At 44.1% G+C, this 27,922-nt stretch overlaps 3 protein-coding genes, 1 long non-coding RNA gene, 1 other non-coding gene and 1 pseudogene across 5 annotated transcripts; 2 read left to right on the top strand and 4 right to left on the bottom strand.

The window, feature by feature from the left end:
• Window positions 1-348: 348 nt before the first annotated feature.
• LOC149407866 (uncharacterized) lies at window positions 349-5,463 on the top strand (annotated as a pseudogene).
• Window positions 5,464-7,433: 1,970 nt separating this feature from the next.
• On the top strand, window positions 7,434-9,756 carry LOC149407864 (uncharacterized). Its single transcript, XM_089622338.1, has 2 exons — window positions 7,434-8,636; window positions 8,782-9,756. Exons 1-2 carry the CDS (start codon window positions 7,434-7,436, stop codon window positions 9,754-9,756), a joined length of 2,178 nt encoding a protein of 725 aa, XP_089478464.1.
• LOC149407865 (small nucleolar RNA R71) lies at window positions 7,980-8,086 on the bottom strand. The gene has a single exon (XR_016301821.1). It is a non-coding gene; the product is annotated as a small nucleolar RNA R71 (small nucleolar RNA).
• A 5,482-nt stretch (window positions 9,757-15,238) lies between the features above and the next one.
• LOC149407863 (uncharacterized) lies at window positions 15,239-17,902 on the bottom strand. Its single transcript, XM_089627722.1, has 3 exons — window positions 16,506-17,902; window positions 16,087-16,438; window positions 15,239-16,006 (listed from the first exon to the last, which is right to left on the bottom strand). Exon 1 carries the CDS (start codon window positions 17,566-17,568, stop codon window positions 16,663-16,665), a length of 906 nt encoding a protein of 301 aa, XP_089483848.1. The 5' UTR covers window positions 17,569-17,902; the 3' UTR covers window positions 15,239-16,006; window positions 16,087-16,438; window positions 16,506-16,662.
• Window positions 17,903-19,425: 1,523 nt separating this feature from the next.
• On the bottom strand, window positions 19,426-20,806 carry LOC149407862 (uncharacterized). The gene is made up of 3 exons (XM_089622328.1): window positions 20,612-20,806; window positions 20,288-20,517; window positions 19,426-20,035 (listed from the first exon to the last, which is right to left on the bottom strand). The coding sequence occupies exons 1-3, from the start codon at window positions 20,804-20,806 to the stop codon at window positions 19,426-19,428; spliced, it is 1,035 nt and encodes a 344-aa protein (XP_089478454.1).
• A 2,833-nt stretch (window positions 20,807-23,639) lies between these two features.
• On the bottom strand, window positions 23,640-25,604 carry LOC149407861 (uncharacterized). Its single transcript, XR_016297232.1, has 2 exons — window positions 24,944-25,604; window positions 23,640-23,939 (listed from the first exon to the last, which is right to left on the bottom strand). It is a non-coding gene; the product is annotated as an uncharacterized LOC149407861 (long non-coding RNA).
• Window positions 25,605-27,922: the final 2,318 nt, after the last annotated feature.

The raw sequence follows: 27,922 nt of genomic DNA, 5'->3' as shown, positions 1-27,922 counted from the left end.
CCTTGGGTCTAACCACTTTGGGCTCCTAAATGGTTGTCCGAAAATCAGCGACAACAAGGACGAAACGAAAGAGTGTTCGAAAGAAGGCAAGGAGGAAGGGACAGAGAAGACGGAGGAATTGGTGGCATCAAGCAAAAGATTCCAACATTCCAAGGGAAAAGAGACCCGGACGCCTACTTTGAATGGGAGACGAAAGCCCAGTTTGTGTTCAATTGCTACAACTACACCGAACGCAAAAAGGTAATACTTGCCGCTGCTGAATTCACTGATTATGCTATTGTTTGGTGGGATCAGCTGGTGACGTGTAGGCAATGGGCTGGAGAGGAGCCGATAGAGACTTGGGATGAGATGAGGGCCATCATGAGGAAGAGATTCGTGCCTCGCCACTATTACCGAGAGCTCTATCAGAAGCTTCAGCGCCTACGGCAAGGCACTCGCAGTGTTGAGGAGTACTACCGGGAAATGGAGGTTTCCTTGATCCGAGCAAACATAGAGGAAGATCGCGAGTCTACCATGGCCAGATTTATCAACGGGCTGAACCCTGACATAGCAGATAAGGTGGAGTTGCAGCATCATGTCGAGATGGAGAATTTGGTTCACTTGGCCGTCAAGATTGAGAAGCAGCTCAAGACGAGGGGTAGCATGCGGGGAAACCGATTCTCAGAACAACCTGCATGGAAGAAGACCTTCAACCGAGACGAGAAGAGCAGTTTCAAACCACGAGGGGACGTAGCCAAGCCAAGCACTTCCACGGCCCCAACCACATCTAGTCCAGGTCCCAGTGCTCAAAAGAAACCGGAGATGACATCTTAGAGAAATCGTGATATCAAGTGTTTCAAGTGCCAGGGAGTTGGTCACTTCGCAAACCAATGCCCGAATAAGAGGAGCATGACGATTCTTCCAACCGGAGAGATGGTTACCGACGATGAAGAGGAAGATCAAGAGTGGCCTGACGAGGAATCAGACGAGGAAATTGAGGCACCGGCAGAGCTCGTGTTGGTCTCTCGACGAACGATGAACGCACAGGTTGTACGAGATGATGAGGAGCAGCGCGAAAACATCTTTCATACCAGGTGCCATATTGGTGAGAAGGTGTTCAGTGTTATCGTCGATGGAGGGAGTTGTACGAACATAGCCAGCGTTGTTGTAGTGAAGAAGCTTGGACTTCCCACGACAAATCACCCTCGTCCTTACAAGCTTCAGTGGTTTAATGATGGTGAAGAGGTACGTGTCTACAAACAAGTCCTTATCAGTTTTCGGATTGGCAACTATGAGGACTCGGTGCTCTGTGACGTGGCACCAATGGACGCGGGGCATTTACTTTTGGGGCGGCCGTGGCAATTCGATCGGAGGGTGACTCATGACGGCTACACCAACAAGTACTCCCTCAGGCACAAGAATCGTACCATCAACCTCGCACCCCTTACTCCAAAGCAAGTTCATGAAGATCAACTGAGGATGCAACAAGAGAGGGAAAGGTTTAGGGCACTAGAGAAGGGAAAGGAACCAAGGGATGAGGTAAAAACAGAGAGAAAAAAAAAGAGAGCCCAGAGAGAAAACCCGAGAGAGAAGTGGGGAGTTAAAGAAGAGATGGGGTCATGAAAAACAAAATCGGTGAGAGAAAACAAAACAACTTCTTTGCGGGACAGAGTGATATGAGGAAAGCCTTCTTTGCCAAACAGCCGATGATTTTACTTGTGTACAAGGAGGCTGCCGTATTCTCTAACCAACATGGTGAGGTCCTACCTACGGCCATTGTTTCTCTTTTGCAGGAGTTCAAGGACGTTGTTGTTCGAGACATGCCAACAGGACTACCACCGATTCGAGGGATTGAGCACCAGATTGACCTTGTACCCGGGGCCTCGCTTCCAAACAGACCGGCCTACCGAACCAACCCTGAGGAAATGAAGGAGTTGCAACGTCAAGTCGAGGAGCTTTTGTCAAAGGGGTACATTAGAGAGAGCATGAGCCCGTGCGCCGTACCAGTTCTACTAGTTCCAAAGAAGGATGGATCCCAGAGGATGTGCGTGGATTGCCGAGCCATCAACATCACGGTCAGGTATCGATTTCCCATTCCTAGATTGGATGATATGCTAGACGAATTACATGGTGCGTGTGTTTTCTCTAAAATTGATTTAAAGAGTGGGTACCACCAAATTAGAATGAAAGAGGGGGATGAATGGAAATCCGCTTTTAAAACTAAACTTGGGTTGTATGAATGGTTAGTGATGCCTTTTGGTTTGACTAATGCACCTAGCACATTTATGCGACTTATGAATCATGTTTTGCGTTCGTTCATTGGTAAATTTGTGGTGGTATACTTGGACGATATTTTGATTTATAGCAAGACCCTGGATGATCATGTCTTACACTTGCGTGAGGTTTTTATTGTACTCAAACGTGAACAGTTATTTGCTAACCTTGACAAGTGCACCTTTTGCACCGATCACGTTGTTTTCTTGGGTTTTGTTGTAAGTTCTAAAGGAGTGCAGGTAGATGAGGAAAAGGTGAAAGCTATTCAAGAATGGCCGACACCGACAAATGCAGCACAAGTACGGAGTTTTCATGGCTTAGCGAGCTTTTATAGGTGCTTTGTCAGAGATTTTAGCACGATCGCTGCCCCGCTCACGGAGGTGATGAAGAAACATGTGGCGTTCGCATGGGGGCAAGCACAAGAGGAGGCGTTCACCGCAATCAAAGGAAAATTAGTCAACCCTCCTTGTCTCGCATTACCTAACTTCGATAAACCATTCGAGGTTGAGTGTGATGCGTCCGGCGTGGGAATCGGAGCAGTTCTCATGCAAGATCGACGGCCGATTGCGTATTTTAGCGAAAAATTGAGTGGGGCCACCCTTAATTACCCCACTTACGACAAGGAGATGTACGCATTGATTCGAGCTTTAGAGACTTGGTAGCACTACCTTTTTCCAAGAGAGTTCGTGGTCCACACCGACCATGAGTCACTGAAGTACTTGAAGGGACAACAAAAGCTCAACAAACGGCATGCGCAATGGATGGAGTTCATCGAGCCGTTTCCATATGTCATCAAGTACAAACAAGGTAAGGAGAATGTGGTAGCCGATGCCCTTTCTCGAAGGTATGTTTTACTTTCCACTTTAGATGCTAAACTGCTTGGTTTTGAACATATCAAAGAGTTGTATCCAGAAGACCGAGAGTTTAGTGAGATATTTACGAAGTGTGAGAAGATGGCGTCGGGAGATTACTTTAGGCATGATGGATTTTTGTTTAGGCTTGGTAGACTTTGTGTGCCTAGTTGTTCTCTTCGGGAGTTGTTAGTTAGGGAAGCTCATGGTGGGGGCCTTATGGGATATTTTGGGATAGCAAAAACTCTAGGAGTGATCCAAGAGCACTTTTAGTGGCCTCGCATGAAGCGTGATGTTGAGAGGATCTGTGGTAATTGTGTCACATGTAGGAAAGCTAAGTCGAAAGTTCAATCGCACGGTATGTATACACCTTTGCCTATTCCTAGCTCACCTTGGGTAGATATATCTATGGATTTTGTGTTAGGCTTGCCTAGGACTAAACGAGGTCGTGACTCTGTTTTTGTAGTGGTTGATAGGTTTTCAAAGATGACACATTTTATCCCATGTCACAAAACCGATGATGCTTCTAATGTTGCTGATCTGTTCTTTCGAGAGATTGTTAGCTTGCATGGCATGCCTAGGACGATTGTCTCGGATAGGGATACCAAGTTCTTAAGTTACTTTTGGAAGACCTTATGGGCTAAGTTGGGTACTCGGTTGTTGTTTTCGACTACTTGTCACCCCCAAACTGATGGTCAGACCGAAGTAGTTAATAGAACCTTGTCGACTTTGTTGAGGGCAATAATTAAGAAGAATATCAAAACTTGGGAAGATTGTTTACCACATGTTGAGTTTGCTTATAACCGCGCTATTCATTCATCTACTAAATTCTCACCCTTTGAGATTGTCTATGGTTTTAACCCACTAACGCCATTGGATTAATCTCCTATTCCTATGTCTGAGCATGTGAATTTAGATGGTGAACAGAAAGCAAAGCTTGTTAAGCAGCTTCACGAGAGGGCACGACTCAACATTGAGCGAAGAACAGAGCAGTATGCGCAGCAAGCCAACAAGGGCCGCAAGAGAGTGATTTTCGAACCTGGTGATTGGGTCTGGTTACATATGCGCAAGGAGCGTTTTCCGGAGAAACGCAAGTCCAAACTACAGCCGCGTGGCGATGGACCATTCCAAGTTATTCGCAGGATCAACGATAATGCCTACAAATTGGATCTTCCAGGTGAGTATAATGTTAGTGCTACATTCAATGTGACTGACTTATCTCCTTTTGATGCAGATCATGATTTGAGGGCAAATCCTTTTCAAGACGAGGGGGATGATGAGGACATGCCCCAAAAGGAGCCGCAAGCAAAATATCAAGTGCCGGAAGCACCCGTGACAAGAGCTCGAGCGAGGAGATTCAAGGAGGAGCTTAACAATCTGATCATGAAGCTCCAAGATGAAGAAGGGGACAAGCTCGCAAATGAGAGGATTCAAGGAAGCCAAGAAACACCAATGAAGAACGTTATTTGGGCTGAATTGAATTAGTCGAACTATTCCTATTTTTCTATTTTCAGTTTATGTTATTTGGGCCAAGACATGTTATTTAAAAAGCTCATATATGTGTGTATTGGGCTGGTCCTTTGTTTTATGTTTATTAGCGCTTAAATAAGGCTAAATGGGCTTATTAGGTTATGGGGCCCATGGAGCTGCGAATTTGCCTTTATAAACTCTATAAATTAAGCCTTTAGGCTGAATGGAAGGGAGACAATTTGATTTCGAGTTAAATACTTTTCTCTGAGGATTTTCATTCTCTCTTTGGTTCGTTTAGAACTATTCGAGTCTCTTACAAAGCGGTGCGTGTAGGAGTTCGAGACCGACTCATCAGACGGCCATTCGCATCCGTCTGTGGCGTCATTCGATCCACCTTCGTTCCTAAATTGTAGATGATACGTCGCTGTGCTATTGGGGTATCGGGTCTCAGAGCTTAGTCGGCCGAGGTTCGTATCATGCACCTAAGACGCCTACATGGCAACTAAGACGCCTACATCGCGCACTAAAGACGCCTACATGGCGCAACTAAGCCGTCCCTCGGGACGCACCTAAGACGCCTTGATTAGTACACAAAAGTGTACTATTTTTGTGCTACATTGTTAATATTTATTAAAAATAATCAAAATATTTTCTTGATTATAGAGACTATAATGTTTATTAGAGAATATTTGTTTTTGTACATTTTTATTCCTACTAGTAGTTAATTTGATAATTTTATTTTGTAGGATTATTAAGTGTGGGGAAAATGGGCTAAATGCTAATATAAGCCCAAAAATTGAAGAACAACCATCCTCCATCAGATGCTCTCTCCTTCCTGCGTGCTCTTCACGTCATCTTCATAATCGGAAAGTCTTCCTCACGTGCATGATCTCACTTTTCCTTTTCATAGATGATTTGCACATCAATTCATATCCAGACTCACAATCTTGACGAGGAAAGTAATTCTCCACCAAGTGCACAAGCTGTCAAGAGTATCGCCCAATCAAAAAGCATGAACAATGGCATTCCCCAACGAAATACTGCCACATGTCTATCATATTTCAAAGCAACAAGTTACAACAGGACACATGGCAGAGATGACTACCCACAGCAGATTCACGCGTATCAGTCCAAATAATACTCGATCAATTCTGAAAATAACCATTTATGTGTGTAATATTTAGTTTCCATTTTATTTTAGTTTCCCTTTATTTTGCCACCTCTAAAACACTATAAATAAGAGGTTTTGGCTTAGTTTTTGGACACCATATATTTTATTCCGAAAATTAGTTAAATAATACCATTTTATTCCGAAATATTTTCTCTAGAATTTTGTGAGAATGAGTTGTGTTCTTGGCTAAGTTTCTAAGCAAGGCTAAGGGTGATCTCAATTGTATAAGTTTACCTAACCGATTATGGTTCCACTTGTTGTGCTTTAATGTTTAAATTATTTATGAATCAAACTCTTTTCTCCTCTCATAAAATTATACTCTTTTATTTTTCATATGAATTTAGTCATGCTTGATTTATGTGATTTTTAAAGAGTATCAATTTCTTATAACACTTATTTCGTTGCTTTTCTTTTATTACAATTATGTCGATTCGATATATTGTAAGTTTAGGGATTGCCTATGAAATTTGTGAAAAGAATATTATTGTGTTAGACTAATTATTTACTTTGTTATAATCACTTTGATATATCGTCGTTTTGGTTTAGTCAACGAGATTTTATTCACGGTTTAAATTGAAAGAGTTTGTTCTTAAATTAATACATGAGTTTTTTTAGTTGATCTTAACGTTGATTTTCCGATTACTTGTTTGAGATGTGAAACTTGTAATTGAGTTATAAGTGTGGAACCGTATTGGTAATTGGTAAACGGAGCAATTGAGTAACCCGACGCCTTGTGTTTTCCTCTCATTGATTTTATAAACCTTTTAATCTCTACAACAATCTTTTTCATTTTTATATTTCATTTACCACTTGACGTTTGGTTTTAGTTTTCATTTTCAGTTTTAGCCTACTCGTGGATACGACTCCGCTTTCTTTGTGCTACCAACGACCGCTTAGCGATTGCACAATTTGGGTGTGATCAAATTTTGGCGCCGTTGCCGGGGAGGCGCGACGATTGAATTCTTGAATTAAACGACAAGAGGTAGGTATTTCCTTTCATTATTTTTTTTTCTACGCTAAAAAAAAAAAAAAAAAAAAAAAAAAAAAAAACTGTCTTGCACGTTTTGTTTTGTTTTTTTTTCTTTCCAGATTTTAGCATATTATTATAGAATAGTTTGATTTCATTGCTGTTAAATTGTTCTGACGTTGATAGTTATATCTTAGGTTTATATTCTACGTTTTTTTTCCTAATTAAAATAGTTATAGAGATTGATCTTTTCTTTTATTTCTTTTTCCCTTTTAGTTTTATTCTTAGAATCTTCCTCTTATTTTAGTTAGATTTAGTTTTACTAATTTTGGTATTTTCTTTTTTACTCTTTTTACTAGGTTTTCAAATAAAAAATAAAAAATAAAAAATAAAAAATAAAAAATAAAAAATAAAAAAATAAAAAAATAAAAAAATAAAAAAATAATAAAAAACACTAAAAATTGACGGGTATATGCGTAGTGTGTGGTGGAAAATATTGAGTCTTGTTTTGTCTAGAAAGACTGGTTGTTAAATAAGGTTTGCTTTGCAATCTCCTCCAAGCTAGCCTGGAAACCTCGGGGAGTTCTGTCTAGAAAGGCTTGGGTCTAAAGTGGGATCATAGTAACCTTTCCTGTTGGCCTGGGAACATTCTTAGTACCCATTCATACTACTACATATTTATCCTCGAACAAAAAAAAATATTAAAAAAAAAGAGAAGTGAATGAGCCACTTTAGAGACGAACTAGGTCGTTTTGCTAAGAAACCCAACGAAGACCTTGACCATATTCAAGAAACACCTAAGTCTCTGTATCTCTCGTCAACTTCCTCTTCTTCTTCTTCCCATCCATCTTCTCCAATCTCGTTGCCAAATAATTTCTTAAACCCAATGGCACACATAGAGGACAATCATGTCAAAACCCTTAATGAGTACTTGCATCCGGCGCGAATTGCGATCCCATCATGCATCATCTTCAATCCTAACGCGCCAAATCACGAGTTCAAGCCTGGCATGATCCAACTTTTGCCAACCTTTCACGGGCTAGAAAACGAGAATCCATATGTGCATGTTCGAGAATTCGAGGAGGCAGTGGCAACTTTCTATAGCCGCCCAGATGTCACTAGCATCATGAGGTTGAAATTATTCCCATTTTCCCTCAAGGACAAAGCGAAGAGCTGGTTATACTCTCTAAGACCAAAGTCTATTGGAACCTGGGAGGAGATGACTACGTTGTTTTTCAACAAGTTTTTCCCCAACCATAAGACTAACGGTCTAAAACGACAGATCTCAATGTTTAACCAGAAAGCCGGTGAATCACTTCGCCAGGCTTGGGATAGATTTAAAGATCTGTTGAATATGTGCCCACACCATGGCTTTGAGAGTTGGCGCCTCGTGAGTTACTTCTATGTTGGTCTTACGGGTGATGAACGCAAGTCAATCCAGTCTATGTGCAATGGACAATTCTTGAACAAAGATCCCGATGAAGCGATTGAGTACCTCAACGAGCTAGCTGAAATGACTGACGCTTGGACCGAGCCAAATCCCACTGAAAGCACTAATAGGTCCCGACCAGCTGGAGTATACCAATTAAAGGAGGAGGACAACCTTAAAGCCCAAGTTGAGAATTTGACTAGGCAATTGGAGGTCCTCAAGTCCCAAAATGGTAGAGGAATCCATTTGGTTGCACAAGCTGAAGTCCAAAATGCATGCTTTGTCTGTGGAGGCGTGGATCACCAACCTCAGGATTGTGCATCATATGCTGAAATGAGAGGGGTGTACGAGGAGCAATGTAATGCCCTTGGGAATTACAATAAACCTTATTCACCCTACTCTGAATCTTACAATCCAAGCTGGAGGAACCACCCAAATTTATGTTGGAGGAACAACAACCAAGCACAATCTTCTGAAAACCAATGGAAATCAGTGGCAAATCCGCAACGATCGAATGAGGCACAACAATTCAACTCTTTTCCGAGTAGAAGCCCACTTGAAGATACCTTGAAGGCATTCATGGACGCACAAAATGCAACAAATAAAAAGTTTGAATCTACCCTCACACAACTAATGGAAGAGAACAAAGAAATTAAGTCAAATCACAAATCTCACAAATTCTCTTGCCATTCAAGAGCGAGGTAGACTTCCATCCAAAGTCCAAATGAACCCTAAAGGAACTCACATGGCTCAAACCTCAAAGACCGATCATAGCATCGAGCAAGTCAATGCCATAATCACTCGGAGCGGGAAACACATTGAACCAATCAACTGCGAAGCCTTGAGAAGCAAAGAAGATACTCCACAAGCTACTTCACCACCAGTAATTCCCGTACAAGTACCATTTCCCGAAGCCCTTCGAACAAGGAAAGTACTGGAAAATCATAATGAGATCCTTGAGAACTTGCAACAAGTCCAAGTAAACATTCCATTATTGCATGTGATCAAACAAGTCCCGGCGTATGCCAAAGTAATAAAGGATCTTTGCACCATGAAAAAACGTCATCACGTTAAAAAGACTGCATTCTTGACGGAACAAGTTAGTGCGATCATTGAACAAAAAACGCCTCCGAAGTACAAGGATCCTGGATGTCCTACTATCTCATGCAACATTGGGACACATAAAATCGACCAAGCGTTACTCGATTTGGGTGCAAGTGTAAACCTCATGCCATATTCTGTCTACCTGCAAATGGGTCTAAAAGAGATCAAACCAACATCGATAATGTTGCAGTTGGCAGATAGATCTGTAAAGAAGCCACGAGGGATAGTTGAAGATGTTCTCATCCAGATTGATAAATTCTATTATCCGGTGGATTTTCTTATTCTAGACACGGATGATGTGGTTCATAAAGAGTCAAAGATCTCCATCATTCTCGGACGACCTTTCCTAGCTACAGCAAATGCTCTTATTAACTGTAGGAATGGTCTTATGAAAATCTCATTTGGGAACATGACTCAAGAGATAAACATTTTCAATGTCGCCAAACAATCTCATGACGACGAGGGATTTCAAACATTCATGATCAATACACTCGAGGAAGTCCAGTCATAAAGAACTCTTAATCCAATCAAGGGCTCCTTGAAAGACTCTAAGAGTTCCGACCATCTTGAGATAAGTGAAAACTTCACTACACTTAAGGACTCGAAGAGAAGAGGATCTAAGTTTCAGAAATCACGATGTAAACGATCACGATACCATATGAAGAATCCGAAGCCATCAACTGAGGAGACCAAAATGATGAAGTTGGCCCATTTGCCGAAGGGTCTGAAACATGTTTCGAATCTTGGAAGATCGTCTCCTTAGTCTGCCAACATGCTCCCTGTATCCTTTTCTCATATTTTTTATTTTTCATTTTTATTATTTATCTTCATATTTTTCCTTTGTTTTCCTTTTTTGTTATCATTTTGCGCAATCTCAGATATTCACACACATGATGAGCTGTTTTCGGTGTTGGTCGCTGCCCAGGTGTACTCTGATCCTTACTCTTTTCATTTTCTATCTTTGTGACAATGAGGACACTGTTTGATTTTGGTTGGGGGTGGTTGCTAACTCATTCATGCTTAGAGCTAGTCTTTTGCATTCATGCTTAGATATAGTCTCCGTTTGTGAAAATGTTTATGATTTTGCCTGAATATGAGATTGATTAGGTTATTTTGCATCAACTTTTGCTATCTTCATTATTAGGAAATGACTTTCAGAGTTTGTGTGTGTGTTCGTACTAAACCATCGTGGTACCATGGTATTTGATACATTTTAGCCGAGATAAACCTTCATGTTTAGGCACAACATATTTCATAAGAGTGAGTGAGATGAGAAAACAGCTTGCGAACTTTAATTGATCATTTGAATTGGTTTAGTCACTGCTTAGAGCTTCTCTACATGGTTGGTGGTTTGTTTGGATATTTTGTGAGACGATTCTTGATTAAACATGGATACTTTATACTTAGAGCCAATTTTTCTTCGTTCTTCCTCTCTCTTCCATTCTTCTTTAGTCATTCTCTATGTTCTTTCTCCACCCTCTACTCCGTATAAATCGTCTTCTTTTATTTTATATTTGTTTGTTTCTGAAAAAAAAAAAAAAGAGAAAAAAAAGCCAAATAAAAGGAAAAAAAAGAAGAAAAAAGAAATAAATAAAAAAAGTGATGAATAACTCAGTCTTTGTTTCTTCTTCTTTGCTCTCTCTCTCTCTCTCTCTCTCTCTCTCTCTCTCTCTCTCTCTCTCTCTCTCTCTCTCTCTCTCTCTTATTTTCTTCATAATATCCAATCTTCTCATTTTCTTCATGTTTTCTTCTCTTCTTCTTATATTGGCTCTTAGATCACTTGTACATATGTCCGTGTTTAGTCTCGAAGAAATCTCAATATTGGATTTGTGGTATGATTGGTGGAAGGCTCTTAGCGGTTGATTTTTCTATCTTGTGATCAATTTTAGTTTGCTTGTCTGTCCTAAAAAAATAACCTTCCCATATTTTGAGTGTCATCTTTCATTTCCGACTTCACAAGAGAGAATCCTAGCCTACACGTAAATAAAACAATCAATAACCCGTGAGGATTAGTGAAGTCGAGGCCGACACTTGAGGGTTGTTCAAAGTTGTTTTGTATCAAGCATTGTGGTAAAATGATTGGTTTGGGACGCACACATACACACACTTTGTAGTTATAGCCAAAATAATTTGGATAGCAGATTTTGATGCTTAATAACCTCTTTAATTGAAATGTTTAGGCAAAGTTGTGAATATTTTCTATGACATGACTGTCTTCGCTTGAATTGCTAGAGACTAGCAATAAGCTGGTTGGGGGTTGTTGTTGTCGTTGTTTTTCGGACAACTATTTAGGAGCCCAAAGTGGTTAGACCCAAGGCCAGACCAAGTGGTCTCACTTCGGCTCGAGCGTGTCGGGCTTGGTATCCCAAGCCGTCCCTTAGCTGTTGGTGGTGTTAATCTCGTCCCGGCACCTGAAAAGCAAGCAGAAAGAGGTGTGAACTACAAAGGGGAAACAGAGGGGGTGCCTCTGTTTACCTCTTCGACGCTCAACATTACTAGGATTGAGGTGGACATAGAGGTTTTAAGTGTTTAGAGGCCAAGGCTTGAGAGAAACGAGCGAGGTATGAGTTCGGCAGCGTTTCAGTACTCAAGAATGGATTACCTGGACATGGGGAGGGACCCCAATATTTATAAGCGACCAAGGGGTATTTTGGGCATCCCCTTGGCCGAGGGCCGGCTCTGGGTCGGCCATGGAGGCAATGGCGGGCTCTGGGTCGGCCTTGGAGGCAATGACCGGCTCTGGGTCGGCCTTGGAGGCAATGGCCGGCTCTGGGTCGGCCTTGGAGGCAATGGCCGACTCTAGGTCGGCCTTGGAGGCAATGGCCGACTCTGGGTCGGCCTTGGAGGCAATGGCCGGCTCTGGGTCGGCCTTGGAGGCAATGGCCGACTCTGGGTCGGCCTTGGAGACGAGGGCCGGCTCTGAGGCGGCCTTGGAGACGCGGAGGCCGAGCTGAGGCCGAGCTAAGGAGGCCGAGCTGAGGCCGAGCTAAGGAGGCCGAGCTGAGGTCGAGCTGAGGCCGAGCTAAGGAGGCCGAGCTGAGGCCGAGCTCATCAGGCCGAGGTCGAGCTGAGGCCGAGGTCGAGCTCAGGAGGCCGAGCTAAGGAGGCCGAGCTGAGGCCGAGCTAAGGAGGCCGAGCTGAGGCCGAGCTAAGGTGGTCGAGCTGAGGTCGAGCTGAGGCCGAGCTAAGGAGGCCGAGCTGAGGCCGAGCTACGGAGGCCGAGCTGAGGCCGAGCTAAGGAGGCCGAGCTAAGGAGGCCGAGCTAAGGTGGCCGAGCTGAGGCCGAGCTCACCAAGCCGAGGTCGAGCTGAGGCCGAGGTCGAGCTCATGAGCCGGAGGTCGGCCGTGCGTCGGGGGAGTCTCGGGGTGGTTGCTATCATGGCCGTCGTTGCTCTACCGGGCCGAGATGGACCGGTAACAGTTGTGATTAGTACACAAAAGTGTACTATTTTTGTGCTACATTGTTAATATTTATTAAAAATAATCGAAATATTTTCTTGATTATAGAGACTATAATGTTTATTAGAGAATATTTGTTTTTGTACATTTTTATTCCTACTAGTAGTTAATTTGATAATTTTATTTTGTTGGATTATTAAGTGTGGGGAAAATGGGCTAAATGCTAATATAAGCCCAACAATTGAAGAACAACCATCCTCCATCAGATGCTCTCTCCTTCCTGCGTGCTCTTCACGTCATCTTCATAATCGGAAAGTCTTCCTCACGTGCATGATCTCACTTTTCCTTTTCATAGATGATTTGCACATCAATTCATATCCAGACTCACAATCTTGACGAGGAAAGTAATTCTCCACCAAGTGCACAAGCTGTCAAGAGTATCGCCCAATCAAAAAGCATGAACAATGGCATTCCCCAACGAAATACTGCCACATGTCTATCATATTTCAAAGCAACAAGTTACAACAGGACACATGGCAGAGGTGACTACCCACAGCAGATTCACGCGTATCAGTCCAAATAATACTCGATCAATTCTGAAAATAACCATTTATGTGTGTAATATTTAGTTTCCATTTTATTTTAGTTTCCCTTTATTTTGCCACCTCTAAAACACTATAAATAAGAGGTTTTGGCTTAGTTTTTGGACACCATATATTTTATTCCGAGAATTAGTTAAATAATACCATTTTATTCTCTCATATTTTCTCTAGAATTTTGTGAGAATGAGTTGTGTTCTTGGCTAAGTTTCTAAGCAGGGCTATGGGTGATCTCAATTGTGTAAGTTTACCTAACCGATTATGGTTCCACTTGTTGTGCTTTAATGTTTAAATTATTTATGAATCAAACTCTTTTCTCCTCTCATAAAATTATACTCTTTTATTTTTCATATGAATTTAGTCATGCTTGATTTATGTGATTTTTAAAGAGTATCAATTTCTTATAACACTTATTTCGTTGCTTTTCTTTTATTACAATTCTGTCGATTCGATATATTGTAAGTTTAGGGATTGCCTATGAAATTTGTGAAAAGAATATTATTGTGTTAGACTAATTCTTTACTGCGTTATAATCACTTTGATATATCGTCGTTTTGGTTTAGTCAACGAGATTTTATTCACGGTTTAAATTGAAAGAGTTTGTTCTTAAATTAATACATGAGTTTTTTTGGTTGATCTTAACGTTGATTTTCCGATTACTTGTTTGGGATGTGAAACTTGTAATTGAGTTATCAGTGTGGAACCGTATTGGTAATTGGTAAACGGAGCAATTGAGTAACCCGACGCCTTGTGTTTTCCTCTCATTGATTTTATAAACCTTTTAATCTCTACAACAATCTTTTTCATTTTTATATTTCATTTACCACTTGACGTTTGGTTTTAGTTTTCATTTTCAGTTTTAGCCTCCTCGTGGATACGACTCCGCTTTCTTTGTGCTACCAACGACCGCTTAGCGATTGCACAATTTGGGCGTGATCACGCCTACATGGCGCACGTAAGACGCCTACATGGCGCAACCAAGTCGTCTATCGCGACGCACCTAAGATGCCTACATGGCGCATTTAAGACGTCTACATGGCGCAACTAAGCCGTCCCTCGGGACGCACCTAAGACGCCTACATGGCGCACGAAAGACGCCTACATGGCGCAACCAAGTCGTCCATCGGGACGCACCTAAGACGCCTACATAGCGCAACTAAGACACCTACATGGCGTACGTAAGACGCCTACATGGCGCTACCAAGCCGTCCCTCGGGACGCACCCAAGACGCCTACATGGCGCAACCAAGTCGTCCCTCGGGATGCACGTAAGACGCCTACATGGCGCACATAAGACCCCTACATGACGCAACCAAGCCGTCCCTCGGGACGCACCTAAGACGCCTACATGGCGCACGTAAGACGCCTACATGGCGCAACCAAGTCGTCTATCGCGACGCACCTAAGACGCCTACATGGCGCAACTAAGACGCCTACATGGCGCAACTAAGCCATCCATCGGGATGCACCTAAGACGCCTAAATGGCGCACGTAAGACACCTACATGGCGCAACCAAGCCGTCCCTCGGGATGCACCTAAGACGCCTACATGGCGCACGTAAGACGCCTAAATGGCGCAACCAAGCCGTCAATCGGGACACACCTAAGACGCCTACATGGCGCAATTAAGATGCCTACATGGCGCACGTAAGACACCTACATGGCGCAACCAAGCCGTCCTTCGGGAAGCACCTAAGACGCCTACATGGCGCACTTAAGACGCCTACATGGCGCAACAAAGACGCCTACATGGCACGCCTAAGACGCCTACATGGCGCACATAAGATACCTACATGGCATGACTAATTCGCTGTTGAAACGCTTATAGAACGCAAACCATTCAAACGGTCGGTGTATCTGAGGCGAAACCCTGCTAAGACAAAAGATATGCCGAGACCATTGGTAGAAGATGCATGTCCATCAAAGCACGCCATAACAAAAAATGAGCAAACACGTTCATAAAAGAAAATAATGTTTTATAAAAAAGAGGGCAACTGCCCCGAAAATCCTAGACAGCAAACGCTAAAGCAAGTGCGCTGAAAGAAAATTCCTAAAAGAAAGCATGCGCTAAACACTTGCGCGAAAAAAATAAAAGAATAAAAAATATTTTCACTCGGCGGGATTGTCACCAAAGGGTTCGACCCCGTCGAGCGGTGGGAACAGCGAGTCGAAGAAGTGGAAGGTGACCCCCCGAGAAACATTCTCGGTAGCAGTAGCGTCCCGACACTCCACTGCCGCCACGTGCCTCGCCTCTTAGATCCCGACGTCGAAGTCGTCTTGTAGGTCAGACGCGAGCTGTTCCGCCGCAGCCTTCTCCACGGTGACCCGAGCCACTTCCTCCGCCAAGGAGTCGCGCTCGCGCTCTGCTCGGACACGGGCAACCTCGCTCGCTGAAAGCTGACCCTGAAGAATGCTCACTTCTTCTGTACGCGACTCCAACTGGCATCGAAGGTCCCGTACCTCGCTCCGGAAGACTTCCGTCGATCGAGTCGCCACTTCAAGAGCTTGGCGTTCCGTCGCTAATTCCTAGGCCATTTTCGCCACTGCTGACTGAGCACGGTCGCACTTGCCTTGGGTAACTCCTAGATCCACTCGAACCTCTTGAAGCTGTTCGCGGAGACTCGCAAACTCTGCCTTTGAGTGAGAACCTCGCTCGGTATGGGCTAGCTGAGATTTCGCTTGAGCAAGCTCCTCCTGGGCAAGGCCCATGCGTCGAATGAGGTCGTGAAGAATCTTCTCGCCCCGGGTCGCGCGTGCAAGCACCTGAGAGTGCGAAAAGACAAGTCAGCAAAAGACAAGATCATAGCAAATCAAAGCGAAAGGACAAAACATAGGGAACTTACTCTCTATGCGTCGGAGACGCCGTGGCGGAAGAACTCCACATCGTTGCTGGCCACGATGCCCTTCCACATCTTCATCGAAGATTGCGCAAGCCCCTGGGAACATTCCCCCTGACCTCCACAGCCTCTAGCTCGATCATCGAGTTCGCGCGCTTCGAATCCGAAGACGTGTCCGGAAGAGCTGAGGAAGAGGGTCGCTTTAAGGAAGCGCGGGGACCACCCTCCGCCGAATGACCGACGTTGGACTTCTCTCGGACATTCCACGCCGCGATCCGGGAACAGACTGCCGCCAATGACTTCGGGTCTCGAGAAGCCTTCGCCAGGCACGCCCGAGCCCTTGCCCTAGCCGAGGAAGCTACAAAAAGAACAAAGTCAAAAATCTAGACTAAAACAAAAATAGAGAGAGCGAACACCAAAAGTACCTGGAAGGCCACCGCTCGAGGGAGATGACACGGCACTAGGGGCGCTCTCCGCCCGCTGACTGTCGTCACAGACGAGAGGAAAAGGCAAGAACCACCCGGTAGACGCCATCAGCTCAGACGAGCGGAATCGCTCACCAGCTTTCCGAGCCTCCGACATTCACTGGATCTCCTTCACGAAGTCAAGATCGTCAGCTCCCGCGTCGCCGAAGAATTCGGTCAAGGCCTCGGCTGAGACCCACACCCACGCTCTCCGGTTATGCTTCTCCGAATCCGTGATCAGCTTAGTGTTCCGGTGATCGCGGGCCATGAAGAAACTGGGTTGCCCGGGCGCAGGGAAGACCGCGACAAGGTTGCGAAAGTCGCTCACGGTCATCGCCCGCTCAGTCTGGCAATGCCACTCCATGTGACACATCGCCACCATGCGGTAAAACACATTGCTCATCTGACAAGCGTGCACCCCCAATCGCGCGAGGAGCTGCTGGACGATGGGCTGGAACGGCAACCGCAACCCGCAGTTGAGACTTGCGACAGAAACTGCGGCGAATCCATGGCGTGGACGAAAAGGATGATCGTCCAACAAGGGACGGAGAAGCGCCACGGACGATGGAATGGCGTATGCCTCCCTGAGGTCGATGAATGTTCGGTAGGTGAGCGAGCTCGAAGCATCGACCCCCGAACAATCGAAGCCCTCGGGAGCAGCAAAGTCTTCCTCGGGATACCACTCCGTCCTAGCGAGTAACCTCGCCGACACTATCATTTCCGCGTCAGGGGTCTCGGACTGAGCACCTCCTGGCTCCAAGGAAGGGCCTCCACCGTCCAATACGGCCGCGGTTGTCGCCATTGGCCCCTCGGGACGCTCCGGTGCAGGGCCTTCAGCTCCCGGACATGTCTCCGAGTCGCCTCTGGGATCTTCTGACTCTGGCCCAAAGTCGTCCACGCAGTCAATCTCGTCTAGGACCGATTCTAGCAGGGTCGTCGTGGCCACGCTAACGACCTCTCCCGGCGCGCAGCGAACGTCAAAGTCGGACTTTGCCGCGTCAGGACAGGGCACGTCGCGCGCCATCTCGCCAAACAAGTTGATCACGAGGCGGGGCACGGCTTCCACGGACTCAGGTTGACCGGCACTCCCGTCCGCGCCACGCCCAGTTGGCGCGCACCCCTCTCGAGGCTAAGGAACGAGTGCAGTCGCGCCCAGCTCGCCTTCTTCAAACCACTACTCCACTCCACTTGGATTCTTCTCCACGTGCAAAAGAACCTCCCTTGATCCCGCGAAGAGGTCGTCCTCTACCTGCTCAAAGTCCTGAAACAAGAGAGAGAAATCAATTTCGGGATCCTCAGTTGAGAAGGGGGAGGGAATACCCATAATGCAAAAGTGTAGAGAGAGGAAAAAAAGTGTAGAGAAAGAGAGAAAAAATAAAGTGGGAGAATAAGAGGAGGGAGCCACTATTTATAGACCTCTGAGGGGGTATGAGTCCAAATCATACTCCCACAAAAGGGAAAATGAGGAAAAGACCTCCAAAAAGTCGGATTTCCCCGTCAAAACGCGTCAGCCCCGCGCAGTCGCGCCAAAAAAAAAAGAAAAAAAAGGGTTGACAGTGAGGACTTCGAAGTAAAGTTTCCTCAAACACCCGACGGAAAAAGACTTAAAGTTCATCGCCGGGAGCCTCCCAAGCAACGAACTTGGGGGCTAATGTTGTCGGTCATTTTCGGAAAACCCGGAACGCCGAGAAGACGCGCCGCTCAAGGGGCTGATGGTCAGGCCGGAGGTCCTGAGGAGCGGCAAGCCTTCCCTCACGAGTAGCCGGCAAGCCCTCGCGCCGAGACTCTCAATCTTTCGAGTCGAGCTTCGCTCCTCGAGTCGAGTCGTTCTCCTCGAGTCAAGCCTCGTTCCTCGGACGGAACTGCGGGATATTCTCTTCGAGTCGAGCCTCGGGTCGTTCTTCTCAAGTCGAGCATCGCTCCTCAAGTCGAACCTCGAGTCACGCTCCTCGAATCAAATCTCGCTCGTCGAATAGATACTTTCGTATTTCGCGCGACAAGCGCAAATATCCGAAGCCAAAAACGGCCCAACGGGCCCGATAGAACAAAGGCCACGAAGGCCCACGAAAATGCAGCCAGGCGCGCTCTGTGCGCCACGCCTGGCGGAGGTCGCGCCGCGCGCAGTGCGGCGCATCCCGCGCGCCGCACGCCGCGCCTGGCTGAGGTCGCGCCGCGCGCAATGCGGCGCATCCCGCGCACCGCGCGTTGTGCACCGTGCACATGCTGCGCGCCTCCTCTTGACGGTGTGCGCGCCCCTAGTCCCACATGGACGAGGAATGGACCTCCTAAGGCCCTCAAACAACTATAAATACCCCCTCTCATTGAGGGGGAAGCAACCTAATTAATTCCAATCGATACGCTCGAATTCTCACTCTCCTCCGCTTCTTTTGATGCCATCTCTGGCCTGAAGCGCTCTCCATAAGTTTCTCTCTCGTTCTCAGAGGTTCCGAAGCACTCTCGGGGACTCCCGGACGTCGCTCCCTCTGATCGAATGCCGAGATTAGTGTCCAGGCACGCTCCTAGGGTTTTCCATCGAAAATCCCCTACGCGTCTAACACACTAGACACGTCCGCGATTTCCGAAGTTCTGAGACGTCGCCGAGGATTCCTCTGCGCCCCGTCTCCTTCGTTGAGAACGCCCACTCCCAAGCTCCGCACCTCATTCCGCGTTACATACGCCCTGAACTACGTTCTGACGTGATCCCGCACACGGGTACGTAGGCAGCCAATACACGAAAGGCACGGTCACTCCACCTCCTCACCCCTTTCCTCCTCTGAGAGGCGGGTTGATCGGAGAATACCTAGCTCGAGACTTTCGAGTTCACAATTTTGGCCTGGGTGCGATCACTTGGTCCGGCCTTGGATCGAACGGCCCGAGGTAGTTAATCGTTGTTCATTTTCGTGCTACAGCAGTAACCAGCGCATCCCTGATGCATCATCTTCACGGCCTTCAGCGCCGATACGATCGGAAAACTCGATTTCCGAGAACAACCTTGGAACTGCATCGGTCCAAGTCCTGGATTCTGGAACAGAACCGACTTCTTTCGGCAATCTATGATTGCATGGTGGGTACTTAACCAATCCATTCCGAGGATTACGTCATAGTCCACCATTTCCAATTCTACCAAGTCTGCTTTCATTATCCGATCATGAACTCGGATGGGCACATCTCTATAGCAGTATAATGACTGGTACTTTTCTCCAGAAGGCGTAGCCATGACGAACGGGTACGAGAATTCCTTCTGATGCTCACCTAATTGACCAGACTTCCTAGATGCGACGAATGAATGTGTGGCACCTGAATCTATCAATGTATATGCAGAGAAGGAATCCACGAAAATCTGACCTGTGACAGCGGTGGACGACTCTGCTCGCACTTCATCTTCACAGATGGAGAAGACTCTGGAATTGGCTTTCGGCTGCTTTTTGGGTGCAGGGTTCTTTACTTTTGGATTCTCACATACCCGAGATAGATGACCCTCTTTCCCGCATCTGAAACACACTAGCGCACGAGCATAACACTCTCCCTCATGCGATCTGCCACACCTTCGGCACACGGCCGACTGATTGCTCCCAGAGGTCCTAGGCTTCTTACTCGGAGGCCCTGACCGTCCGCTATCTTCACGTCCTCTGTTCTGGTTCAGTGACTGTGATCGGTTCCCAGAACATCCCTGAGGTCGATAACTCGAGCCTTACTGGGACCTCATTCCGTCTCCTCGCTGCGGCCGACTCTCTCATCTTGACTGGGGTCTGAATCTTTTCCTTGATTCGTTATGCATTGGGCCCGCAGCTTCAAACGGTGTTGCAGTAGTTGGTTTCGGTACAGGAGTCCGATCACCCTCGCGCCAACCAGCAATCCGCAAAGCTCTTTGCACGGCGTTGGCGTAAGAGTGAGGTCCATCATCGTCGCTATCCACTTGGCTCACGATATCCACGTTGAGCCCATGCATATACTTCATCGCGATCAGTAGGGACTAGGGAAGGAGCGAACCTTGCTAACGTGTCGAACTTTGTCGTATATTATGATACTGACATTGAACCTTGTCGTAGGCTCATAAACTCGTGTACCTTGTTCGACAGGTTAGCTTCACTCGGGTACTTCCCATGGAACAGATTGAGGAAATTGACCCACGTCATTGAGTGGACATCCTCAGACGACGCCACCACTTCCCACCAACCCCTAGCCTCATCCTCCAGTTGATTCACAGCGCAAGCCATTCTCTCGGTATTAGACAGCTGCATGTAGTTGAAGATCTGCTGCATCTTCTTGACCTAGTTCTCAGCTGCAGCTGGATCAACATGGCCATCAAACGTCGAAGGCTTCTGCTTATGAAACCTCTCATATACCGGCTCGCTCACAGGAGGAACGACGTCAGGAATCTGGAAGTTGAGCTCCTCAGGAGGATCCACATGCATTGGCGGTGGATTCTCTAGTCGTTCTCCTGGAACTGGAGGCGCTGGGTGCTGTTGAGGCGGCGCGTTCATCCTTGTTAAGAGTTCTGTGATCGTGCAGTTCTGCTCCTCTAGTTGCTGCGCGAACCTCCGATTCATCTCATCTCTCTGGGTCGCGTCAGCAGCTTGTCTCTCCAGCGCGCGTCTGATCTCCATGAGATCCGCCGCTGTAACATTCTCGGCTCATCCTGCGCATTCGGACGGCAGAAAATCGTCGGAACGGAATTCCGAGCATCGACTGCGCCTCGTGGAAGAACCGTCTACCGCTGGATGAAGGACGGAAATTTCCTTCCGCGGACGTGGCGGAAATGTCAGAGGAGCGCTTGACCCGGTCGCTGACCTGACGTTTGAGTTTTTTTTTTTTTTTTTGGTTTCATCTGGGCCGTTGGATATAAAATCCAACGACCCAGATCATGTCTGCCATTGTTGCAGGTTTCTCGCAGCTCGGAAGGAAGGCGTTCCGTCAAGTTCCGTCGAATATTCACTCGGCACGGAAATACCATTTCCGGACCCACGGAATTTCCGTGTGAAACGCGACGGAAAGCTTCCTTCCGGGAGATCGTCGGAAGGTCTCGTCCTCTGTACGGCATTTCCGATTTCGTCCGTTGCCCAGCTTGATTCTCGGCATTAGACGGGTCTCGTCTAGGGCCCATGCCTGCTCAATTCTATACGTGGAAGAGGGCATGGTTAAAATCCAAGTCACAACATTCAAGAATGCGAGAAAAGAAAACATATCAACACACGATCCTAACTCAAAACGAGATTTTGTAAACATTTATCATATCTACATCAAGTCAAAAAGATAAATACAACCTGCATTCATGTATCCACTATTCACATGTCACATGGCAACTATCGCTACACACACAAATCTACAGACTCCCAAAAAGAGACTAACATTTCCCGAGGCTTAGCCAGACGAGTTTCAAAAAGGGTAATCATGTCGCTGCTTACTAACTATCTACGTCCTATCAACAAACAAGGCAACATTAAGCTCAGCATGATCCCACAATCCGTACCGAAAACGTGTATCTTATGTCTATAGAAAAAGGCTAAACATGGGCTCTGATACCACAAAACCTGTCACGACCCGCGACCTCTCGTCGCCGGTTCACAAGCCGAGGCGGTGGATTACGTCACAAGTCTCAACAGCGATATAAATATAAAAATATCTCTCATATCAACCAGATATAGAATTAAATAAACATAATAACCATAATACTTATATTAAACATAATACGATAATACATAAGTATTATAAGTGGTTATATGAAAAACCAGGGTAAATTTTTCGCGTTTTAAAGTTTAGGAATAAGAGCCTTATAGCGACTCTTATTTATACACAAGCTCCCGAATTTTAAGTATATATACAAGGGATAGTTTGGGGAGCATCGTTTAAATAGAGTTTCACAAAATATTATATAGTAATTTGATCCCGGGTGAGTTCCCATTAACCAAAAGGTCAAGAGATACACATCTGGTCTTCGTCTTCAGTTCTGTTATTCACATCACCGCATTGCCCTTCTCTACATTACCAAGGGTCATAAAACTATGAGTCGATTGACTCAGTAAGTGGGAGTCTAACTTAGAAAAATAAAGCGACTAAGTGGGAGTCTAACTTAGAAAAATAAAGTGACTAAGTGGGAGTCTAACTTAGAAAAATAAAGCGACTAAGTGGGAGTCTAACTTAGAAAAATAAAGTGACTAAGTGGGAGTCTAACTTAGAAAAATAAAGCGACTAATGCCATGTGGTAACATGTGACGTACAAACAAGCACATATGAGTGCATTGATGCAAATCTAACAAGTTCTAGAGCATGACTGATGTGTTCACACTCTAATTAGTACTTGTCGTCAGGGTTCATATCCTTTTTGGTACCATCGACACATCAATTCTTTAGGGTTCGGGTACTTTGCAACTCTCAGAGTACACACTTATGCTACTTACAAGAGAGTGACTCGGGTTAAATCCCGAAAAATTGTGGTTTCCCTTTCATGCTCGTTAAGTGTTTTATATTGAAGACTCAGGTCGTGACTCCCGGTACTTCTACCCTCGGCTCGAATCCGAGAGTCCAACATACTCTCCTGTCACCTCAGATCTAGCCAAACTCTATGGTTAGCAGAGGGATCTAACTACAACAAAGTAGCAACGTGGCTGGTTCAAGTTAGCATTTGAACCTATGGGTATAAACCCAACTAAATTTTCCATAAAGAGTGGCTGAAGCCTTAATCTTTGGTGTTTGTGTCTTTTAAGACTTTTCCTACTCTTTATTATTGTTAACACGTAAATGCACGTAAACAGGATTATTCCATTGGTAAGTAGTTGACTTATGTCTCAACACTTACCTGAAATAGTGCGACAGAAAGTTCGACGACTTCCAGCGATGTCTTGCTTTTCACGTTCTCTGAGATACTTGACACTTGTCGAAACGTCGAAAGAACTAGCATCCGAGGTTGGAAGTCCGTTAGTTGTTGGATTCGAGATTACTTGAAGAAGATAGGGTTCGTTATCGGGATTAGCTTCGAGTCGGTTTGGAATTCAAGAATTTAATATATTATTCTCCGGTTTTTCGAAAGTTAAACTTATTTAAGACCCATGATTTTCGGTATCGCAAAATGATACAAAATAAAATTCAACAACATAATTTTGAGTCTTAAATAAATTAATTAATCCGAATAAAAATAACCAAGAATTCCAAAACGAATAATTCAATTAAATTCACAAACATTTTTTTTTTACATAAATAATCACAAATTATTTATTTAAATATAGGAAATAACTACCTAGTGAAATTCACGATTTAATTTCGAGAATATTAAAACGCTATAAGCGATTAAAAGACTCACGAGTTAATCGAGCTTTAACTTCGATAACTCTTTTCTCGACCTTCAATTTCCGGCTTCGTTGCCTTTAACTCTTCCGATTCCCGCTCGTCCGTCTAAATCTGTAATTAAGTCGCGGAAATCCGATCACGAGTCAATTCCTCAAATTCCAAACTCATATGAATTCCGAAATCAAAATCCGACATCTCGACCCAAAACCCGAACCCAAACAAATCAAGCAACCCAACACGAATTTCAAATCCAAACATAACTTGTCATAAAATCCTTAAACTTGTCATAAAATCCTTATTCAATTCTAATTTCTCAAATCAATTTCAAATCCAAATCATGCTAACCAATCCAGACCCGATCTTAATTTCTCAAGTCAAATCAACCATAGCAGTTTCCGAGGCTCAGAATTATTATCACAAAACAGTCAGACCGAATCACACAGCCAAACTAGATCACACGGCCAAAATCACAATCCAAACCAAAACTCATCAAAATCCCACAATTCATTATGGCCTCAATAATTCTGATCATAAACCACAACAACAATAATATTACACACACACATACACGTCCTCAACCAAGCACACGGCCAACAACCACACGGCCAAGCCAATTTCCAAACCAACCCTCACCAATAACCCAAAACTCATCATAGCCTCAATCAATACAAAAGTTTATGCCTAAAACCACAATCCACTGAACGAGACTAACAGCAGAAATTACAATTTTCCATCTTCAATTCACACGGCCAAACATTAATTCATCACCCAAAATTCGTCAAAAATTAAACAACACCCAAACAGGCCCGATAAATCAAAACCCAGGCATCAATCATAATTAAAAACGCCTTGAGAACATCAAACACACCTCATAAAACAAAACCCCACAAATCAAACCATAAATCCTCGTTCAAAAGCAATTTTCGTCCAAATCATCACCAAACCCAGGAAAACCATTACAAAAGCTCAATTTCGAGTTAGGAACATCATTAATCAAGTCCCGCAACCAATTAAAACCCATCAATTTCACATAAAACAACTCCGATTCAAAAACCCCAAATTCACAAGCTATGAACCCTAGCTTTGAATCCAACCCAAGGAAAGGAAATCCTCACCTCAACCCATGAGATTAGCTTCCCCGATGTGTTACCACGCCTTCCTCGACGTTTTCTCTTGCTCCGGTGTCACCGTGGCTCTCGGCGACCTCGTTCTTCTCAGCTCGGAGCGCGCGCGAATGGAGGAGCTCGGCTGGTGATGATGGCGCTCGACGAGAAGGAAGGAAGAAGAAAGATGAGTACGGGTGCTGGTGAAGAGGATCGATGATGATGATGATGGAAGCAACAATTTTTTTTTTCTTTTCCTTGCAGATGGAGCTCAGGGCGATCGACAGGGAAGAAGAAGAGAAGAAAAGAAGAAAAAAGAAGAAAGAAAGAAGAGGAGAGAGAGGGTGAGGTGGCCGAATGGGAGAGGAGAAAAAAGAAGATAAGAACTCCACCTGACAGCTTCCTATTGAGCCACACGTCTCCTGAAACAACCCCTCAAAAAAAATTTCTTTCAATCTCGTCCTTCATTTGTTGCACATAAGTCCTTCCAAAATAAATCCTCTCAAACTTGTCCTTAATTAATAAAAACATAAACTTGAAAAATAACCGAGAAATTCTCATTAATTCCCGTTATCTTAAATATATTTAAGGGATTTCGGAATTTATTTTCACTCTTGAGATATTAAGTCTCCGAGTATGTTCCGAATAATTTTATTCGGAAAATAATATCGAGTTTACACGCATATATTTATTCCGAAATTTCATCAACCTTAAACATATCTATTATTTTTTTTTTCAAGATATTTAAAATTGAAGGACGTCTCATGTGCAACAAGAATTTGATTCAAAATAAAACTCGTTTATTTTATTCAAATCGACAAGTCGAGCGTTACAAAAGTTTGTATATTACATGCAGCTCTCGACTATGAGATCTGGCAAATGGATGTTAAGACTGCCTTCCTGGATGGCAATCTTGACGAACGCATTTATATGGTTTAACGAGACGGTTTCGTGGAAGAAGGTCAAGAGACCAAGGTTTGTGAGTTGCTTAAGTCCACTTATTAGATTCGATGAGACTGTAAAGAGCTTCAGCTTTGAGCAGTCAATAGATGAGCCATGTGTTTACAAGTTAATACAAGAAGGAAAAGTTGTGTTTCTGATACTGTATGTCGATGATATAATACTCATAGGTAATGATGTTGGTAAGTTATCTGATGTTAAGATCTGGCTAGCAAAGTGATTCGATATGAAGGATCTAGGAGAAGCCGCGTACATTATGGAGATCCAAATCTTTCGAGATAGGAAAAACCGGACCATATCGCTCTCTCAAGCATCATATATTGATAAGGTGATGGATCGTTTCTTGATGCAAGACTCTAAGAAGGGCCAAACACCCTTTAGGCATGGAGTCTCACTCTCTAAGGACCAATCTCCCAAGACTGCACAAGAGATTGATGACATGAGAAAAATTTCTTACGCCTCAGCCGTAGGAAGTCTCATGTATGTTATGCTTTGCACTAGGCCAGATATTTACTTTTCAATTGGCGTAGTTAGCCGTTTTCAATCCAACCATGGACCCGAGCAGTGGATTGCTATTAAGCATGTTCTTAACTATCTTCGGAGAACTAGGAACTTGATGCTTAAATATTCTGGTACTGACCTGACTATGACGGGATATATTGACTTCGATTTTCAGGGGGATAAGGATTCTAGGAAATCCACTTCAGGATCTGTGTTCATCCCAAATGGTGGATCTGTGTTCATCCTGAATTATTAATAAAAGTTGACACGTTCATTCATTCTCCCTTGTCTGTTTGAAGCTTTATGATAAACTATAGTCTTTTGTCCTTAAACAAACCTAACAACAAATGAAGAGTCAAATATAGATTTGCATGAAAAAACTATTCATGGTATGCTTAAAACAGTATATTCGCAATCTAAAGATCAAAAGGCTATTGATCTCGTATAATTGTTAGGAGAATCTATAATGTCTGGTTATGAGACATTGAGAGTTAGAGACTCTATAGTTCTTCCTAGGTATCTTCTAAAGATACTGAATTGACCAGTGCAATTCTAGAGACAGAATAAGAACAAATCATTTAACCTCTTATGTCTCGAAGTCACTACGTATCAATTGCATTGTGCTTACCTCAATCCTGAAATAAGACATGTCATTTCATAGCTTACGTATTCTCATTTGAGAAAGTCAGAATTCGGACTCACTATGTGATTCCGAACAAGGCCTATTGGTGAAGTACTGAGTTATGAAAATATCATGAGTAACTTTGTGAAATTCTCATAGATATGGAATTCATGTACAAGATTGCTGAAATGCAATGTATATCACATCATGTTTTATTCCTTGGAATGTGAATAAATGAACTGACCAGTGTCCAAATTGAGTCTTGACTCTTTTGGATGAAACAATGTGACTTGTTAGCTCCTCGGCAATACATTGTTTCTAACTTATTCACAAGCGACAAAAGAGTTGAGGAAATAACAGCTAGAAGGGTAAAATGGTAATTCTGTAAATCTCAACTAGCTGATGATATTCATGAAGGGTAAACATAGATAATATTCAGTGGATCCACTCATCACAATTTAGTTGAATTCTTGAGTAGAGAATAAATTCATTTGAACCGAGAGATTCTCAATGTCAACTCTTTAGTGGAGTCAGTTGACATTAACTTAAACTCTGAAAAGGTTTGTGAACTTTTGAGTCCAAGTATTTTAGCTCAAGCTTTGTTCATTTGGATCCATGAGGTCACTGTCACAAATCATATCGAGTATGAATAGTTAAACTAGAAGCTAAGTAAAAACAAGAACGAGACAAGTTTTACGAAAATTGTCAAAATGGTATTTTTGTCGTTTTGGAAATAGGATGAAATGAATGTCAATAAATTTTTGACGTGGTCATATGATGACCTAAATCACTCGGCCATGATGTGTTCATTGGGCCTTGTGGATTAATTTCATTTCATAGAATTTTACTTAAAAATTCTTAATGGGTCTTTCTTATGTTGTCATGAACAAATGAAGAAGCTTCTAGAA

The sequence above is a fragment of the Urtica dioica genome, chromosome 1 (assembly GCF_054948205.1).
Source record: "Urtica dioica subsp. dioica isolate 48M chromosome 1, U.dioica_male_clone48M_v1_H2, whole genome shotgun sequence".
In the NCBI taxonomy this organism is placed as follows: Eukaryota; Viridiplantae; Streptophyta; class Magnoliopsida; order Rosales; family Urticaceae; genus Urtica; species Urtica dioica.
Note: the sequence above shows the minus strand (reverse complement) of the source record. Positions and strands in the feature narration are given on the sequence as shown.